Source organism: Manis pentadactyla, chromosome 14 (assembly GCF_030020395.1).
Source record: "Manis pentadactyla isolate mManPen7 chromosome 14, mManPen7.hap1, whole genome shotgun sequence".
Lineage (NCBI taxonomy): Eukaryota > Metazoa > Chordata > Mammalia > Pholidota > Manidae > Manis > Manis pentadactyla.
In genome coordinates, this window is record NC_080032.1 from 3,557,544 (window position 1) to 3,576,236 (window position 18,693).

General features: G+C 50.0%; 1 protein-coding gene across 1 annotated transcript in view; it reads left to right on the forward strand.

Moving 5' to 3' along the window:
- CLTCL1 (clathrin heavy chain like 1) overlaps positions 1-18,693 on the forward strand; it is an 86,329-nt gene that overhangs the window by 58,094 nt on the left and 9,542 nt on the right. Inside the window, exons 20-26 of the mRNA XM_057491937.1 lie at positions 3,419-3,602; positions 4,648-4,840; positions 5,385-5,542; positions 11,694-11,858; positions 13,258-13,365; positions 15,892-16,059; positions 16,142-16,291. Of these exons, the coding sequence (XP_057347920.1) occupies positions 3,419-3,602; positions 4,648-4,840; positions 5,385-5,542; positions 11,694-11,858; positions 13,258-13,365; positions 15,892-16,059; positions 16,142-16,291 (1,126 nt within the window). The remainder of the gene's footprint in view (positions 1-3,418; positions 3,603-4,647; positions 4,841-5,384; positions 5,543-11,693; positions 11,859-13,257; positions 13,366-15,891; positions 16,060-16,141; positions 16,292-18,693) is intronic.

Here is an 18,693-nt window from a genome sequence, read left to right on the forward strand (position 1 = left end):
ATGTACTTTCTCTTACCATTTCTTTAATATTTTCTTTAGCTTTATTGTAAGAATGCAGTATGTAGTGCATATAAAATACAAAATAAGTATTCTTTATGTTACCAGTAAAGCTTTTCTAGTCAACAGTAGGCTATTAGTAGTTAAGTTTTGGGGGAGTTTGATTCTAGCAAGTTCCGCTACTCTGACACCAATTCTGTTCAGGTTCCCAGACCCAAATCCAATGTGTGTGCATTGGAGAGGGTTTTACCACCTATAACACGGAGCAGTTCTCAAACACCAGCAGGATGTCTGAGAATTCTGCTTAATACTGAGGCCATCCTACAAGATGACCCTCTACCCCAGACTCCAGATGCCAGTCGAAGCCGCAGGCAGTCACCTGTGCTTCTGACCTACTGCCTATACATTTGGTGGTTCCCATGACCTCCCCCCTTATGTTCAGTTAATTTGCTAGGGCAGCCCACAGAGCTTAGGAAAACACGTTTACCAGTTTAATAAAGGATGCAATATCCAGACGAAGAGGTATATAGGGCAAGGTCCCAAACAAAGGAGCTTCTGTCCTCGAGCTTGGGGCCTGGCTCAGTGGCACGAGGAGGCCTGGAGGCATTCTGGTTCCCCAAGCATGGAAGCTCTTGGACAGGGAAGCAGGGTGCAAAGGGGAGCAAAATACTCTTCTTATAGGTTTTGTGAGGGCTTCATTACATAGTCATGATTGACTTAAGTCATTGGCCATTGGCTGGTTCGCCCCCAGCCCTTCTGCCCTCTCTCCTCCCAGGGCTTGGGGACTAGGGGCTGAGTTCCCATCCCCTAATCATGTTGCTTGTGCCCCTAAGCAACCAGCCCCCACCCTTGGTGGGGTCCAAAAGACTGTCATTAACATAGCAAGATACCCATTACTTTCATGGCCTTGAAGTGCTTTCAGGAACTATGAAGACTAAATATATATTTCTTATAACTTATTATATCACAGGGGTCAAAAGTTTTAAGCAGGTTTGTGTGTGGAGGGTTGGTGCCCCTAGCCCCCACCTGTTCAATGGTCAGCTGTACTAGGAATCTTGCCGCACCCAGATCTGTGTAACCCTCACAGTCAGGACACAAACAGCTTCACCCTCCTGTGACTCCCTTATGCGAGCTACCCTTCACGGTCATGTCTCCCCAGCGCTGCACCTCTGACGTCTGCCTGTCTGTTCCTGGCACTCTAGTTTTGCCTTTTCGAGACTGTCATGTAAGGAAGTCATTTAGTGTGGCATCTTTTGAAATTAGCTTCTTTCAATTTTTGAGAGTCGTCCAAGTTGTGTGCATCAATAGTTTGTTGTTCCTTAGTTACTAAATAGCACGCACCATTGTACGAATGTTCCATAGTGTGCATGTCCGTTTGCTCTCTGGAGGACAGGTGGGTTGTTTTCAGTCTGGGTGATTGTGAATACAGCTGCGGTAAACATCTGTATCCAGATTTCTCTCTGAATATATCCAGTAGTTGCTGGGTCACATGGTATATGTGGTTAACTGTTCAAGAAATTGCCCAACTCTTGCTTCCCAGAGAGGCTGTGCCATTTTGCATTCCCACCAGCAATGTGTGAGAATTCCAGTCGCTCTGCATCTTTGTGAGCACTTGATATTGTGGTATGCATATAGTGGTATGTCACTGTGGCTTTAATTTGCATTTCCCTGATGGCTAATGATGTTAAGCAGCTTTTCTTGTGCTTACTCGCCATCCATATATCCTCTTTGGTAAAGTATCTCTTTAAGTCTTTTGCCTATTTTTTAATTGCGTTATTTGGTTTTTTACTGTTTTTTACTGAGGGTTCTTTATACATTGTGGATTTAAGTCCTTTGTTGGATTTATGATTTGCAAATATTTTTTCCCCAGGGTAGGTAGCTTTTTTATTCTCCTAGCAGCATCATTCACAGAGCAAAAGTTTTTATTTTGACCAAGTCCAATCCATAAACTTTTCTTTAGTGGGTTGCGTTTTGATGTTACTTTAAGAACTCCCTGCCTAATCCCAGGTCACAAAGATTCCCTCTTATGTTTCCTTCTACAGGTTCTGTGGTTTTTACATTGTGCGTTTAGACCTCTGGTCCAGTACCCAGAGAGGTGTGAGGGTTGGGCTGAAGTTTATTTTCTTGTATGCGAATGTCCCGTCACTCCAGCATTATTTGTTGGGTCCTTTCTTCCCTGAGCTGTTTTCTCATCTTTGTCAGAAATCAGTTAGCCACATAGAATGATTCCTCCAACTTCATTCTTGTTCAAAATGGAGAATTAGTTTGTCTTTATCTGCAGGGAACTCTCCTGGGATTTTGTCTGGAATTGCATGAAATCTGTGGACCAATATGGGGAGATTTGGTATCTTTACTGTGCTGATCTATGAACACAATGTTTATATCAATTTATTGAGATCTTTGATTTTTCTCATCAGCATTTTATAGTTTTCAGTATATAGATTGTATACATATTAGATTTTTACCTAAGTATTTTGTGTCATTGGAGCTACTGTAAGTAACTGGGTTTTTTGTTTTGTTTACAGTTGTATGTTTGCTAGTATTTAGAAGTACAATTGATTTTTTTTTTGCCTTGCTGCAACCTTGCTGAACTTAGTAGTTCTAGGACTTTTTCTTGTTGTTGATTTCTTGGAATTTTCTATCAGTCATGTTGCTCACAAATAGGGACAGTTTCATTTCTTCATTTAAATGCTTTTTATTTATTTTTTCTTGCCTAAATGCCTGACTAGAGCCTCCAGGACAGAACTGAGTAGAAGTGGTGAGAACTGCTGTCCTTGTCTTGTTCCTGGTCCTGAGGGAAGCAACTCATCTCTAACCTCAGTGCTGTGTGGCTGCCGGTTTGTGTAGGTGTCTTTCATAAGATTGAAGAAGTTCTGTTTCTAGTTTAGTGGGAGTTTTTATTGTTAATGGTTGTTGGATTTTGTCAGATCCTTTTCGGAATCAATTGATAATCATCGTGTTGTTTTTCTTTTTTAGATTCTTAATGTGGTGCATTACATTGATTTTTTTTTACCCCCATGGTTTTGAATAGGGTGAAGGAAAATACGTTTTATAAGAATGCATCCAGGATGACTAAAGAAAAGTTAAGTTCAAAAAAGTATAAAACTACCTGTGTTGCTTACATGTACAGTGTGTACGGTAAGCCTAAAGAGTCACATGCAGCTGACAGCCTCAGGATGGGCACCTCTGCGCTGGGGGCAGTGGCGGCTCCCGGAGCAGCTGCTGCAGTGCCAGTGATCGGTGGGCTCTCCTAGCTGCTGCTTTCCAAGACTTAAGACCCCGTATACTTCATAAATATTCTGTTGTATCTACTTACTGGTCGTGTGTGCGTATTAAATACTTTTATTAAATTGGGGCTTTGGGGCTGGCCACCTGCCCAGCCTTCATCGCTGACACTGTGCCGACTGCTGCCTCTCCTCAGGAATCTCCAGAATCTGCTGATCCTGACTGCCATGAAGGTGGACCACACCCGGGTCATGGAGTACATCAGCCGCCTGGACAACTATGATGCCCCAGACGTCGCAGACATCGCCATCAGCAATGCACTGTATGAGGAGGCCTTCACCATCTTCTGCAAGTTCGCTGTAAACGCCTCAGCAGTCCGGGTGAGCTGCTTAGTGCTCTGTGTTGGACCCCGTCACCCTTTGCCAAACTGTGTCCTCGTCATCGCCAAGGGTGCCAGACCTTCTGGCTGTCTGGTGCATCTCAGCTTTTGTGCCCTTCCCTGCTCGCCAGTAACCCACATTCCCAGCCTGTTGGCTGCTTCCCCACTGGTGCTCCTTCCATCTGGCTGTTACCTGCTTCCCATCATTCCCTGACACTTTCCTGGACTCAGTTTCCTGACACAAGGTTGTGTGGGCAGCCCTAGTGACTAGAGTGTCTGATCCTCAGAGGCTCTCGCACTTGACGGTCATTCCGGCCCTTCACTCCCGTGCTGCTCAGCTCCCAGCTCCCTGCCAGCCCTCCTGCCTGTGCTCGGCCGCACCAGGAACTTCCTGCTACCCTCATCCCTTTTTTCCCAGTCTGTTGGCTTTTTCAAGCTTTATTTTCAAGTTTATTGTAAGCCACGGGACAGATTACTTTAACTGCTCTCTTAGCAATATCCTTTCTGTCTTTACCTCTTCCTTTGCAATTTTTCAGTATTTGCCCATGAAATCTCCAATCTAGAAGCTCCTCTGTTTGGTTCACACATAGGCTGTTGCCTTGCTCTGAGACCAAACTATGTGGGGGGCAGCTGCTGCACCCCAGCTCTGCAGGCTGCCCTGTAAGCGTGTTTCTGCCTGATGAGCTATCTCATTCCTGATAGCAGAACTTTGAACCTTTTTACGACCTACATGCTCCATTGTGCTGTCACCCACTGCAAGATGAGCAGCCGGCTCCTGTGTCAGGCCATGCCCCGAGAGGCCTAGCCTGACCATCTCCATTTCCTTATGCCTCTTTGTTGGAGCATCCTCTCTGTGCCCTCTCCATGCAGTCGTTCTCACCCTGTCCCTCCAGGCCTCATCTAACAAATATTTCATGCCCATTTGCTTTGGACTGAACTGAAATGGTCTTTCAACTTTAAGTACAATATGGAACTGAACAGAGGTCATCTGCTCCCTAGAGCTGACCGGGTGTTGGGGAGAATGAAAGCCCTCTTGTAACCCTTAGGTCCTGATTGAGCACATTGGAAACCTAGACCGAGCGTACGAGTTTGCAGAGAGGTGCGGTGAGCCTGCTGTGTGGAGCCAGCTGGCCTACGCCCAGCTCCAGAAAGACCTGGTGAAGGAAGCCATCGACTCCTACGTTAGGGCTGACGACGCTTCCTCTTATCTGGAGGTTGTTCAGGCAGCCAGCAGAAGCAGTAAGTGAACCTCCCCCCCAGAGCTCTGCTGCTCCCTGGTGGGAAGCCCGTAGGGTGAGGGTGTGGCCCCCCAGGTCCGCATGCATTGCACATCCGGAGATCCAGAAGATGTGGCTGAGCGAGTTTTCCAAAAGAGTCTGAGATAACTGTTCTGTTACTGACACTAGCTCTTCAGCTCACTGTTTCCCTCTTTTACAAGACTAAGTAGTTGAAATATAATGGATATCATTGTCATAATAATTTTAAGGTCAGAGACCTAGGCCCAAAGTTCCCGCTGGCCTTCACAGTTGATGGTGGCACCAGCTCCTCAGTGGCTGGAATAAGCGTCCTGTGCCCTGTTGAGGGCTTTCCTTGGTGCCATGGAGCTTCCCATGTTGGTCCCCTTCTCCCAGCTGGAATAGGGCTTCTGGGCCTTCTCTGGAGCCCGAGCCCCCAGTGAGGCAGAGTGAGGGGTGCACATCCTGGCTGGGGACAGAGTGGACGGCTGAGCCCCTGTATAAACTTAGCAGCTCTGGGTTAACCTATTTTTGTTTTCTGTCTTTAGACAATTGGGAGGATCTGATTAAATTCCTGCAGATGGCCAGAAAAAAGGGCCACGAATCCTATATAGAGACTGAACTTATTTTTGCCTTTGCTAAAACCAGCCGTCTGTCTGAGCTGGAAGATTGTATTAATGGACCCAACAGTGCCCACATCCAGCAGGTAGGCTCTGCCCTGAGACTGTGGACCCCTGCAGGCAGGGTCAGGGGTCACTCTGCAAGGGGTCCACCCCTGTCGTGGCGAGGAACAGGCCGCACGGCGCAGTAGGTCCCTCGTCACCATCCCTGGTGTAGAAGTGAAGGCCTCACTGGGCACCTCAGAGTGATTCTTCCAGACAGGAGGACGTCAGGGCGACGGGCAGCTGTTGTAGCTGCTGCCACCCGAGAGCCAAGTGAGCCGAGTAACGGCCGAATCAGAAATGTGTTGGAAATGAGTAGCTTTCCCATATGTCGGTGATTATCAGATAACATAATGGGGGAAAAATTCCTTTTTAAGTAGGAATAAAACCAAAATGTTTAAATAAGCCTTACCAAAAAAACATGACATGAAAGAAAAATCTAAATATAATTGTAAAGCCTGCCATTTCCAGGGGTAAAATATTGCCCTTGGAAGAAGTGATAAAGACGAAGGATAACGAGTGTACTGTGGCTGCAGAGACTGCCAGCGCTCCCTTCATGACAGAACACGCACACTTCGCTGACATGACACAGAAGCGGGCTTTGGTTTCTTCCTTCAGGTCAGGTCCAGTTGCTGGAGATTAGTAGGTTAGAGTTTGTAAAGGGGTTAAAAGTTCATAACATAATTCTGAAACCAAAATTAAGTTCCAGATGACAGAATTATAGGTAAAAATTGAAGGGATTTTTCCTTAATAAAAAATATTTAAAAATTTATTTGAATCCTAGTATGTTATACTTAGGCATGTAAGCAGTCCATCTAATGCATAAAGGAAACTACCAGTCCATCTAATGCATAAAAATGTCAAATATATGTATATTCCTGATTGTGGATCCTGTAGGTCTAGATGTAAAAATATATCCCAGGAAAGTAGGAAAGGTCCATATAGCTTTACACATATGTGTTTAATCATTGCAGCATGTCTTATACTAAGAATTAAAAGCAATGTCCAGCAAAAGGAAATCCTTAAAGGACATCCACTGATAGAATATATTACAGCCATTATAAGAATGTAGAGCCTTGTTTGTGATTGAAAAAGCTTTCAAAATAGGTTCCAGCAGAGTGAAAACCTTCATGTACGATATAATGAACATATACACCTAGAAAAACACCCATATGGGGACAGTGATGACTGAGATAATGGAGTTGGGCAATTTATATTACTTCCCTTTTAGTCGCCTGTGTTTGCCAAGTTCTTTTTTTAATTAGTGACTATGACTTTTAAAATAACATTTATAATCAAAATTAATAAAAATGTTAGAAAACAAAAACTTTTTACCCCAAACTTCTCTTTGAATTAATAACATGATTCTCCTGGCTGGTGAATCTGTTAAATACAATAGTTAGAGGAACTGCCCTGGGCCATGTGGCAGTTAAATCCCAACCAGCGACCAGCCAGACCCGGGAGCACAGGTGGCTTGGCTTGCTGTGCTGGCTCCGAGGCCGGGCACACTCCCTGCCCCGGCCAGACCTCCAGTGCGGGAGTCACGTCCAGCCAGATCTGGCCCACTGCCTGTTTGTGTCTGTGTCCCACAGTCTGGCTTTTGCTGACCGCATCTCCTATGATGTCATTTAACTCGTTTTCCCTGAAATTGGCAGTACCGAGTCTTAAAGGAGCACACCCTTTGATACAGTACTTCATTAATTCATCCATTCAACAAACGTTTTTTTAATAGTTGACATTCAATGTTACATTGTTTTCAGGTGTACAACACAGTGACTTGGCAGTTGTTTACATTACAGAATGCTCACCGTGATGAGCATAGTCCCCAGCTGTCAGCACACCAACTTATCACAACACTATAGACTATGTTCCCTATGCTGTACTTTCCATCCCCTTGACTTATTTTATATTGGATGTTTGTCCCTCTTTATCCCCTTCACCTATTCTGCCTCCCTCCCTTCTCCCCACAGCAACCACTGGTCTGTTCTCTGTGTTTGTGAGTCACACTCAGAAAACTCATTGAGCATCTACCCTGTGCCGTGATAGGGGGGCTCTGGGTGCAGCTATGAAAATAGTAGTCAGATTTCTGCCTTCGTGGAACTTAAGAGCCACTCAAGAAATCTGTGGCATGCTAAGAGGAAAGGAGAAAGGTGCGGCGGGGAGGGTCAGGCAGTGTCAGGGCAGGTGATGGTGTGAGGCAGGCAGGGCAGCTCTGGACAGGGAGGCCGGGAAAGGGTCCTGGAAGGGAGTGCTTGAGTCTGCACCCCAATGGGGGAAGAGACCCAAGGGCGGAGGGGATAGCAGTGCAAGGCAGGGGGTGTTGGCTGTGTTGCAAGAGTGGCACGGACACAGCAGGCAGGTGAAGCAGGGTGATCACACTCAAGAGGCTTGGAGTTCCAGCCAAAGAGAGGGTGCTGGTGCCACGTGTGGGGCATTGTGGGCCCTGGCAGGGCTCTGGGTGAGACTGGGAGATTCTGAGCAGAGGGGGCATACCAGAACACCTCTGGCTGCTGTGTTGGAAAAAGACTAAAGGACAGAGGCAGGAGCAGTAAGAGCAGAAGAAAGGCTGTTCAGTGGCCCAGGCAAGGGTTGATGTCAGCCTCAAATAAGGTAGTCAAGGCAAGCAGCAGAGAGCTTCTGATGAGCTTGGAGGAGAGCTCGAGGATATAGTGGAGGCACAGGAGAACGGGGAGCAGCAGGTCCGTGCTGGGGGCATGGACAGCCCTGGTCAGATGGGCCCCTGCCTACTAGTGGGGCGCCACGTGAAGCCTGCCTTGCAGGGCGTCAGGACTCACATTCAGGCAAACTTGATTTCTACTCAACATTCGTGGGGTCTGTCCAGCCCGATACTGGAGTCCACTTCTGAGGAGAGAGTGTCAGCCTTCAGTGTGCAGGTGACACTTGCGACGTAGGATGGGATTGTCACGGGAGGTCGAAGCCTGAGGCCAGGGCACTCCAAAGCTCAGGGCAGGGAGAAGTGGAAACGGGAAGTGGCTGGGGCCAGGGGAGAAAAGTGAGCAGGGCACGCAGGGAAGTGCGTCGGGGTCTGTCAGAGGGCGTAGTGAGTAAACTAGATGCGGCGCATCACAGGGTGGAGAAGGGGCCACGGAGACGCCACTAGGAGTCAGCAAGGGCCGGGTTGCGCAGGGTCCAGAGAGGACAGTAGGAGGCTGGGGTGGCTCCGAAAACAGTCAGCCTTCTGAGCAATTGCTCTAGAGGACAGGGTAGAAACACCAGTGGCCAAGAACTGAGCTGAGGTCAGAGTGAGGATGTTCGCTTTGGTTTTGAGCTGGGGGACATCGTGGTTCCCTTCGCGTGTAGGAGTGAGTCAGCGCAGAGGCGGGAATCCCTGCAGGGGCTGGCAGGGCGCAGACCTGAGCAGGGCAGGAGGCGGGGCCGTGTGCGCTCCGAGACCTGGCCGTGATGGCCAGATGAGGGCCACAAATGCAGCGAGGGGCAGGCAGGTCCTGGAACCTGTGGAAGGGCCCTTCCTGTTGCGTCTGCTTCCCCAGGAGTGGGGACGCCAGTGATGCAGCCTGTGGAGCTTCGAGGTGAGGAGGAGGCAGGACACGGCTGGTGAGGAGGGACCCTGGGCTAAGGCAGCTGAGTTTGCTGGTGTTGACGCGCCTCTGGGTTAGTAGCATAATGAAGTTCAAGAGGGACCAGCTGGCACTTTGGCATTTGGCTGTCTGCATTTATTTTCTTTTTCCATTTTTTTAATGTCTTTTTTAGTTGAAGTATAGTTGATATATAATGTTATATTGGTTTCAAGTATACAATGTAGTGATTCAGTAGGCACATTACTAAATGCTCACTCCAACTAATGTAATTATTGTCAACATAGGAAGATGTTACTATTGACTATATCCTCTGTGCTGTATTTTCATCCCCATAACTAATTTCTGTTATGATTGAGATTTTGTGCATCTTTATCCCCTTCACCTATCTCACCTGCCCACCCCAACCCCTCATTGACCTCCAGTCTCTTCTCGGTGTCTGTGCTGTTTTGTTTGTTGGTCTGGTTTAGTTTAGATTCCACATGTAAGTGAAATCATATGGTATTTGTCTTTCTCTGCCTGGCTTATTTCATTGAGTGTAATAATACCCTATAAATCCATCCATGTTATAGAGCTGGAGGACATTATGCTCAGTGAAATAAGCCAGGCGGAGAAAGACAAATGCCAAATGATTTCCCTCATTTGTGGAGTATAACAATGAAGCAAAAATGAAGGAACAAAATGGCAGCAGACTCAGACTCCAAGAATGAACTAGTGGTTACCAAAGGGGAGGGGTGTGGGAGGGTGGGTGGGGAGGGAGGGAGAAGGGGACTGAGGGGTATTATGTTTAGTAAACATGGTGTGGGGGATCATGGGGAGGACAGTGTATCACAGAGAAGGGACATGGTGGATCTCTGGCAACTTGCTGCCCTGATGGACAGTGACTGCATTGGGGTATGAGTGGGGACCTGATAACATGGGTAAATGTAGTAACCACCTTGTTTTTTCATGTGAAGCCTTCATGAGAGTGTATATCAATCATACCTTAATAAAAAATTAAAAAGAAAAGTAAAGTAAAGAAAGGAAACTAGTCCCCACCAAATTGTAAAACATGATATAAAGCTACTGTGACTACTGGCATATAAACAGGCAAACTTATCAGTGGAATAGACTAAAAGTGTAGAAAATAAGAGCAACTGCGTATTGAAATTTAGTATATAACAAAGATAGCCTTTCTGTCAGAGAGATAAGATGTATTTTTCAATAAATGAGTTTGGGACCAAAAAAAAAATCCATCCATGTTGTCAAGAATGGTAGGATTTCTTTCTTTTTATGGCTGAATAATATTCCATTGTGTATATGTACCACATCTTCTTTATCCATCCATCTACTGATGGACACTTAGGTTGCTTCCATATCTTGGCTATTGTAAATAATGCAGCAATAAACGTGGGGGTACAGATATCTTTTTGAATCAGCGATTTTGTTTTCTTCGGGTAAATTCCTAAAAGTGGAATTATTGGGTCATAAGGTATTTCTGTTTTTAGTTTTTTGAGGAACTGCTTTCCGTAGTGGCTGCACCAATTTACATTCCCAGTGTAGGAGGGTTCCCCTTTCTCCACGGCCTCATCAGTACTTGTTATTTCTTGTCTTTTGGGTGGTGGCCATTCTGACTGGGGTGAGGTGATATCTCATTGTGGATTTGATTTGTCTTCCCCTGATGATTAGCGATGTGGAGCATCTTTTCATGTGCCTGTTGGCCTTCTGTATTTCTTCTTGGGAAAAATGCCTGTTCGGTCCCCTGCCTGTTGTGTAATTGGGGTGTTTTTGTTTTGCTTTTTTAGTGTTGCTTCATATGAGTTTTTTAAAATATATTTTGGTTGTTAACCCCTTACTGGATATGTCATTTACAAATATATTCTCCCGTGCAGTAGGTTGTCTTTGTTTTCTTGATGGTGTCCTTTGCTGTAGAGAAGCTTTTTAGTTTGATTTAGTCCTGCTTGGCTATTTTTGCTTTTGCTTCCCTGGCCATCTGCATTTGGCTCCGCAGTCCCGGGTGTGAAGTCCGCAAAGAACAGCTCTGAAAGAGACTGGGGTTTGGTTGAGCAAGTACCACCAGATGCAATCTGGGAGTGAGGGTGGAGCCGCACACCACCTGCCCTCGGTGGGCCACCAGGAGGAAGGCAGGCAGGCCAGCCGTGCCAGGGGTGGGGTAGGAGTTGAGGTGCTTGAGGCCGTAAGCAGGACAGGGATGGATGGCAGGCAGAGAAGTGATTCTTGTGCCAGGGTTCCTGGGCATGTGACTGGCTGTGGTCCTGAGGACACAAGTCCTCAGAGCAGAGGACATCAAAAAAAGCTGGACCTGTCAGGGAACGAGGACAACCTGTGGATGGCAGCAGGAGTGAGGGCTGCTGCACGATCCCTGCAAATTCCTGGTCAGCAGTTGTTACGTGGGGCCCTAGGGACCGGCCTGGAAGCAGCAAGCAGCACACGTCCAGGCCGGGCCCAGGTGTGAGACCCCACAGCCAGTGTGCACAGGGGCATGCTCTGTCCTTCAGGACTCTACAGTGACCCAGCCTGCTGTGTGATCAGTATACTCACCTCCCCGGAGAACAGAAAGTACCCCTGCCACCTAGGAACTGCAGCTCTGTGGAATCTTCCCATTTAAGGTTTCAGCACAGCTACCTGACTGTTGCAGGTTGGAGACCGCTGTTACAAGGAGGGGATGTATGGGGCCGCCAAGCTGCTGTTCAGCAGTGTCTCTAACTTCGCCTGCCTGGCTTCCACCCTGGCCCACCTCAGGGAGTACCAGGCCGCTGTGGACAGCAGCCAGAAGGCCAACAGCACGCGCACGTGGAAGGAGGTAAGCCCAGGAGTCTCCAGGGGAGAGCCGGCCTACCGGGCTTCCTCCCCTTGTCCTTCCTCCCATGCTCCACACCCTGTGCCAAGCAGGATGCATCTGGGCGCCTGCCTTGTTCAGGCTGGGTGCTGAGTCTCTTGGGATGGCTAAGAGAACCTTATAAGCTAACCTTTGTGCATAAAGCAGAAGCCCCAGGAAACCCCCATGTTGGACTAGTCAGCTCCTAGAAGTTGTCTGAAGAGTGTGGAATTACCAATATTTTAAGTAGTATCATAACTTACAATGTTTTTAAAAATCATATCACCTTTTAGTAGCATAATCAGTGTAAATTGACATTGCTGGTCTTTTGTGGTAAATTGGTAAGGTAGGTTGTCTTAGAGCTCTCTGATAATATCTATAAGAATCATCTATAAGATGAGAGAAAGATAAGGAGAAATTTGTAAGAAGATGTGCCAAAAAGTTAGCTTCAGTGAGCCTCCAAAGCATTGTGTTTAATAAAAGAATAAAATCAACCTAAAAATCCACTATCAAGGCCTTCGTTATATAATGTATTTATTGCAGCTCTGCCCTTCTGAGAACGAGCAGGCGGAGTCACAGGTGTCTCCACACTCCCTGAGAAATAACGCTGTAGGTAGGACGTCCAGCGTGATTCCGTTGTACGTGTGTGTGTGAGAGATCAGAGGGGTGCCAGTGTGGGTGTCGTACAGAATATATGGGCAAAGATCATGTTTCAGGATAACCACTAGTTATCTTGCAGCTGTGTTATCATTTTTGTTATCTGCGTTTTCTGCCTCATGTCCTGTGACAACACTTGCTGTCTACAGAAGACGGGAAGTTAGGGGGACTTCGAGGGAAACCAGCTCTGCCTGTCAGAGGGGCTGTCTGCAGCTTGAGGGCCCGCCTGAGTCTTTCTGAGCAGAAGCATCTTTCTGCACAGGGGGGTTCTTCACTTCTTAAAACCTGTTGTCATTAAGTGTGCATACTGCACTTTGCCTAAAAATAATGCCAAAGGCAAGCTCCTCACCTGTACACAGCCCTCAGGCGGAATGTGCTCTGACGGCTGGTATTCATGAGCCTTGTTAAACCCGTCTCACAACCCAGACCTAGAATCCAGCATCACTTTCCTGTCACCTAGACAAACTCCACATCTCAGCATTAGAAGTGACAGGGGAGCCCTCTTCTCTCCATGATCTCAAACAGCCCCTTGACCTGCAGATTAGAAATGTCAGTATTTTTTCTCCCAGGCTCATGCAACTTACCTTAGTCATCTACTTATTCAGAATCCAACTTGAGAAGCTCCTTTTGCTGACACTTCTGCTTGCAGTTGCATCCCTGGTAGCCAGTCTGGTGGTGCTGTGCCCTGTCTTGGGGATGCTCACGCTGCCTGGCCTTGCCTCCCCAGGTGTGCTTGGCCTGCGTGGATGGGCAGGAGTTCCGCCTGGCACAGCTGTGTGGTCTTCACATTGTTATTCATGCAGACGAGCTGCAGGAGCTGATCAGCTATTACCAGGTAACTAGTCTCTGGTCAGAGATGATCTCTGCTGCAATAGAGGTGATGAATGACATCTAACTGTTCCAGGTAGAGGGACAGTCCATTCCCTTAGGGTGTGTTACATCCATGGGGAAGCATGTATGAAGCATTGTCTCCATGGGAAAGTCCTTTCACATTGTAGACAACCCATCCAAAAGTTAAACCAGATTGGCATGTTAGATATCGTGGGTCACATTGCTGGCTAGTATTTGTGTTTTTAGAAGTGCTCCCCTCCCCTTGAGTCCCTGCACCTTCAGAAGCTCAGTCACTGGCTTGTGCAGTGGACGGCCCTTCGGTAACTTGCCAGGAACTGGGCCAGAAATGGCAAAGCCACAGCCCAACCCTCAGTTCCCTAGAGTGTGTGGCCTGCAGAGGGTATGATTCTCAAGTGCCACAGAGACAGAAAACATGCAAGGGACCAGAAGCGGAAATGCCCGGAGACCTTGGGGAGAGTGGGAGCTCTCTGTGTTGCTGCTGAGTCATGCTTTGCTGTCAAGTTCGGGGCCTGGGCCTCCACGCATGGAGTCTGGGAACTGCATGGTCAGACCAGAGGGAGGCAGGACAGACCAAAGGCTGACTTGGCTCATCGGTGTTGCTGTTCACGTGAAACTCCGTCACTGAGGGACAGCGTCCTGGAGGGGACTTAGTGAGCTGTAAAGCTCAGGGGGCCTGTGAGCCTCTGAAAGTGGGTGCCGCAGAGGCCCAGAACGCCAGGCTAGGCTTGACTTTTCGGTGACACCTCTTTGCTGTTCCACAGAAGTTTGAGAAGTGAATTACAAAGGAAACAGGGAAAGTAATGAGGAAATCCAGAGGCTGACAAATAGACTACTTCACTTGTTCAGCACATATTTAGAGTACCTACTATGTGCTGGGCATTATTCTAGATAATGGTATCAGTGAACAAAACAGAAAAACCCCTTTTCAGTTTAAGTTACACACAGTGAGATTGACAAGCAACAAGCATAGTGTCTGAAGGTGATGAGTTACTGGACAGATGGAGCAGGTTTGGAGATGAGGAGGCCTTGGGTGGATTGTCATAAAGAGACCTTCAAGGTAACACTGATTGAGAGGTAGATGTAGAGACACCGGGAGAAACTGAGGAGCCTGGTCATGAGTATAGTTGAGGAGAGGGTCAGTGTCCAGGGCAGAGTCCAGAGGCAGGAACATGCCAAGAGTCTGAGGAGGGGCCCTTGGTGGCAGGCGGGGGTAGTTCAGGGGCACAGGCCTCCATGAAGGACTCACAGCAGGGTGTGGGAACTGATGGGTGAGGGGTCACTCTGGCCTACATGCTGAGAACAGGTCTTTCCAGGGTGGGCAGACGGAGGGGCAGGGGAAAGGCAGGAAAGCAGTCAGGGGTTAAGAAATGGTCCGGTGGTCAGGTTTTGTGGGGCAGTTTTGAACACACAACAATCTTGTTATGCTAGTGGATTGGTGTGGAATGAGAGAAGAGTCAAGGATGACTGTTTATTTTTGGCTTGAGCAACTAGAAATGATAGAGTTCTGTCAGCAGACATGGGGAAAAGAGGTGTCTACTGTGTGGACAGGGGTAAGTTTTGGACATACAAGTTTGAGCTGCCAATCGGCTTGATTCACACAGTGAAGTAGGCAGTGGGAAGTAGGGGCTGGTGTTCAGTGAAGAAGCCCAGCTAGGGAAGTGAAATAAAATAGGAGCCATTGACAAACAGGTGGCACATGAAGACTCCAGACTGAACGAGATCCCCCGGGGTGAGTGTGGATAAGGAGGAGACCAAACCTGATTCCCAGGCCTCCCACGTGAGCTGGAGTAAAGTAAGAAGAAACCCAAAAGAAGATGATGTCTGAGCAGTCACGTGGACAGGAGGCATGGTCAGCTGGGTGGGGTCCTGCTGCTGGCAGATGGCAGGAGGAGCAGAGAGGTAGAGGACACTGGTGACCATGAGGCCTGGGGGACAGCTGACCGGGTGGCCTCCAGAGCGCAGGGAGAGGACAGGAGCAGCTCCTCTGAGGAGTGCTTGCTGCAAAGAGGAGAGACAAATGGGATGGTAGCTGGTAGGAGACGTGGTCAAGGAAAAGCGTTACAGGGTGGGCGAGCTACAGAGCATTGGCTGAAGGCAAGCTGTTGGGGAGGAGCTGCTGGCTGGGGAGGCAGCTGGACCCAGCGCTCCAAGCTGGCTGGTTCTCAGCAGGAGCACAGTGTGCATGTGGACAGAGCGTGAGTACAGATGCTGGCATTTCCTCCTGATGGCTTCCATTTTCTCCAAGAAGCAGGGGCGAGGTTATCTGCAGAGAGTGAAGACGGAGAGAGGAATGTATGCAGTGATCCTCGGGGCTGGCCCCTGCTTGTGGTCATTGGAGAGAAAGGAGCCAGTCAGACTCCCTTCAGTTCAGGCACACTGGGCAGGTGACAGGCAGGGTGTAGGGCTGGCAGCGTTGCACCCCTTCCTCCCTTTGGAATGGGCTCTGCTATAGGCAGGCTGCGCTCGAGTGGGGTCACTCCTGCCCCAGGCCTGGCTGTCGGTCTCTCAGGATCGAGGCTACTTTGAAGAGCTGATCTCCCTGCTGGAAGCAGCCCTGGGCCTGGAGCGGGCCCATGTGGGCATGTTCACGGAGCTGGCCGTCCTCTACTCCAGATTCAAGCCTCAGAAGATGTCCGAGCACCTGGAGCTCTTCTGGTCTCGTCTCAACATCCCAAAGGTAACCCGGCCCTCCTCGGGGTTCCGGCTGGCAGGTACACTCATGGCTCGAGCCGGGCCCTTGCCCGTGGCTGTCTCCGCAGGTGCTGAGAGCCGCAGAGCAGGCGCACCTCTGGGCGGAGCTGGTGTTCCTCCAGGACAAGTACGAGGAGTACGACAGTGCCCTCCTTACCATGATCAGTCACCCCACTGATGCCTGGAGGGAAGGGCAGTTCAAGGACGTCATTGCCAAGGTAGGAGGACCCCTGAGTGCCAGCTCCTGCCTGCCACTGCCAGGCCTGTCCCAGGGTGGGTGGAACGAGGGCCAGGGTGTGTGCCCCAGGGCATGAGGGCAGGGCAAGGGCAGCGTGCTGCTGCGGTCTAGCCGCTTCCCCCCGCCGCCCCCCGCCCCAGCCTCCCAGCACCGCGTCAGCCCGCCTCGCTCCCATACGGGGCCCTTTATAGCCAGAACTTGACGTTCTCTGTTCCTCCTGCCCTGTCACTAGGGGCTCCCACCCCTGTCTTATCACCATTTCCTGTTACATTTTTTTCATATTTTTCACCATCTAGCATATTTTTTTCTCCATGTCTCTCCAAAACTGTCACCCCCAGAGGGAGCACAGATGGTGAAGGCACGGGCCCAGGTCTGCTGGCCTTGGGGTGCCCGCCGTGCCCAGGAGCAGACACCCCCCTGTAGTCCATTTAGGCCAATCCAGGAACCTGGGCTGCTCCACCAGCTGCCAAAAACGCCGGAAGGTATCAGGTCTGGGCGTAAGCACCAAGTGGGCCTCCACTATTCTGTTTCTGGCTTTTGAGTGGGCCCAGCCTCCAGACCGCTCTGGGCTCTGCACACGTGTTAGGAGGTAAGGGGGGAAGCTCTGTCATCAGTCCCCAGACCTTTGGCTTTGAACGCTCTTGTTCAGTCCTGGTGGCCTTGAGTGAGTAATGTGACCACACTTCTCTCCCATTTGCTGTTTGCAGTGATAGACAACACCCTGACTGCTACTACCAGGTGCAGGTGTGGGCCCCTTCCCCCCCCCCTCCACTGGCCAGGGCAATGCCTTCTGTCCCATCTGGCTGCTGGGGGTGGGGGTGGTGCCAGCATCTGCCCTCAGGGGCAGCTGTCAGGAGGACCAGCTGCCCTGAGGTCCTGCACATGCTCCGCTCACCAGTTGGTGTGGTGGGTGTGAAGTCAGCAGCGGCCTGCCAGAGGTCCTGCCCTGAGTGGGATCTGCGGGTTGCAAGAGGAAGGGCAGGCAGGTCACAAGTTCCCATGCCCCAGGCACAGAAACATGCTGCAGACCCACCAGACCAGGTCTAGGCGTGCTTTTTTCACATTCAGCTCCTCCGATGAGAGGGCACCTTTTGAAATGGATGGCGTGCCGTGGTAGGCATAGCAGTGCTTTTTGTTTCTTAGCAGTGTCTGGTGTACTCACCTGGGTGCCTCCCTGTCATGTGACCCTCGTGTGGGCCACCATGACCGCAGATGCCTGAGGAGGGGTGGAGCTCAGCCTGGCATCCTGAGTCACATGACACCTGCTGACAGACCCCATGGCCCCACATGGGAGCCGTGCTTGTGCACTGACGGCCACGTTCTGTCCTTGGTGTGCACGCTGATGCCTCTGCCTCTCTGCCACATGGGAGGCAGGCCATCAGCTCATGTGTGGAAGAGAGAGGGGTAGAGGACACTGGCTGGCATGGTGGCACAGCAGAGGGGACATTGCTGGGGCTCTGGGCACATGAGAGGAAGGCTTTGGAATCGCCTGGGCACAGGGCTGGGCAGTGGAGGGCTGAGCACGGGCCTTGCTGACACAGACCAGGCTTGCGTCCCCACTCAGCCATTCGCGGTCTCTGCCCCTCTGGGCTGGCGCCATCGCCGTGACCCTCAGTGACCCCATCCGTAACAGATACAGTGCCTCCTGCCTGCCGCGTGGTTTATGGCAGTGCCTGGCATACAGCAGGTGACTCCCATGCCTCCCACAGAGGGTGCGATATGTGTCGGGAGCCAGAGTGCACTTGGCTGGTCTCCCGTGAGCTTGTGACACAACCTCTGAGTCTCAGTTTTCTTTTCTGCAAAATAAGGTCCATGCCTTACCCCCGGGCCCAGGCTCGTGGAGCCAGCATGCATGTGTGCGCCTGAGCAGGATGGTGGCCATCTGTGCCGGCTGCACAGGCGGGCTTGGCCTTGCTGGCATGCCCTTCCTGGTGCATTGCTCCGGAGGAGTGTGGGTGGATGCCAGTGTCCCTGGTGGGAGCCCCACACGTTCCAGAGGGCACCAGGTGCCTCCGGATCAGCAGCTCAGCCCAACGTGACAGTGTCCATGGACCTGCCAAGCCAGGTGGTTGGCCAGCTCTTGTCCAGCCTCAGGTCTCCACAGTCGGGGAAGCAGTGTGGTCAGTTGTGTTATGCCTTAAACTGTCCACCAGAGGGACAGGGCACACCAGCCATGCTTTAGTGAAGGCCACACAGATTTGTTCAAAAAGCAGAGAAGCAGGTCTCCTGTGTGCCCGGAGTGGGGAGCCAGCTCTTCCCCACCACCTCTGCCGGCTGTGCAAGGAGGGGCCTTTCCAGGGGAAGCACCTCGGCCCAGGTCCATCCTTTCAGTCCTCCCTCATCCCTCAGTCATCCTGCAAGTGCTGGCAGGGGCTTCTAGGG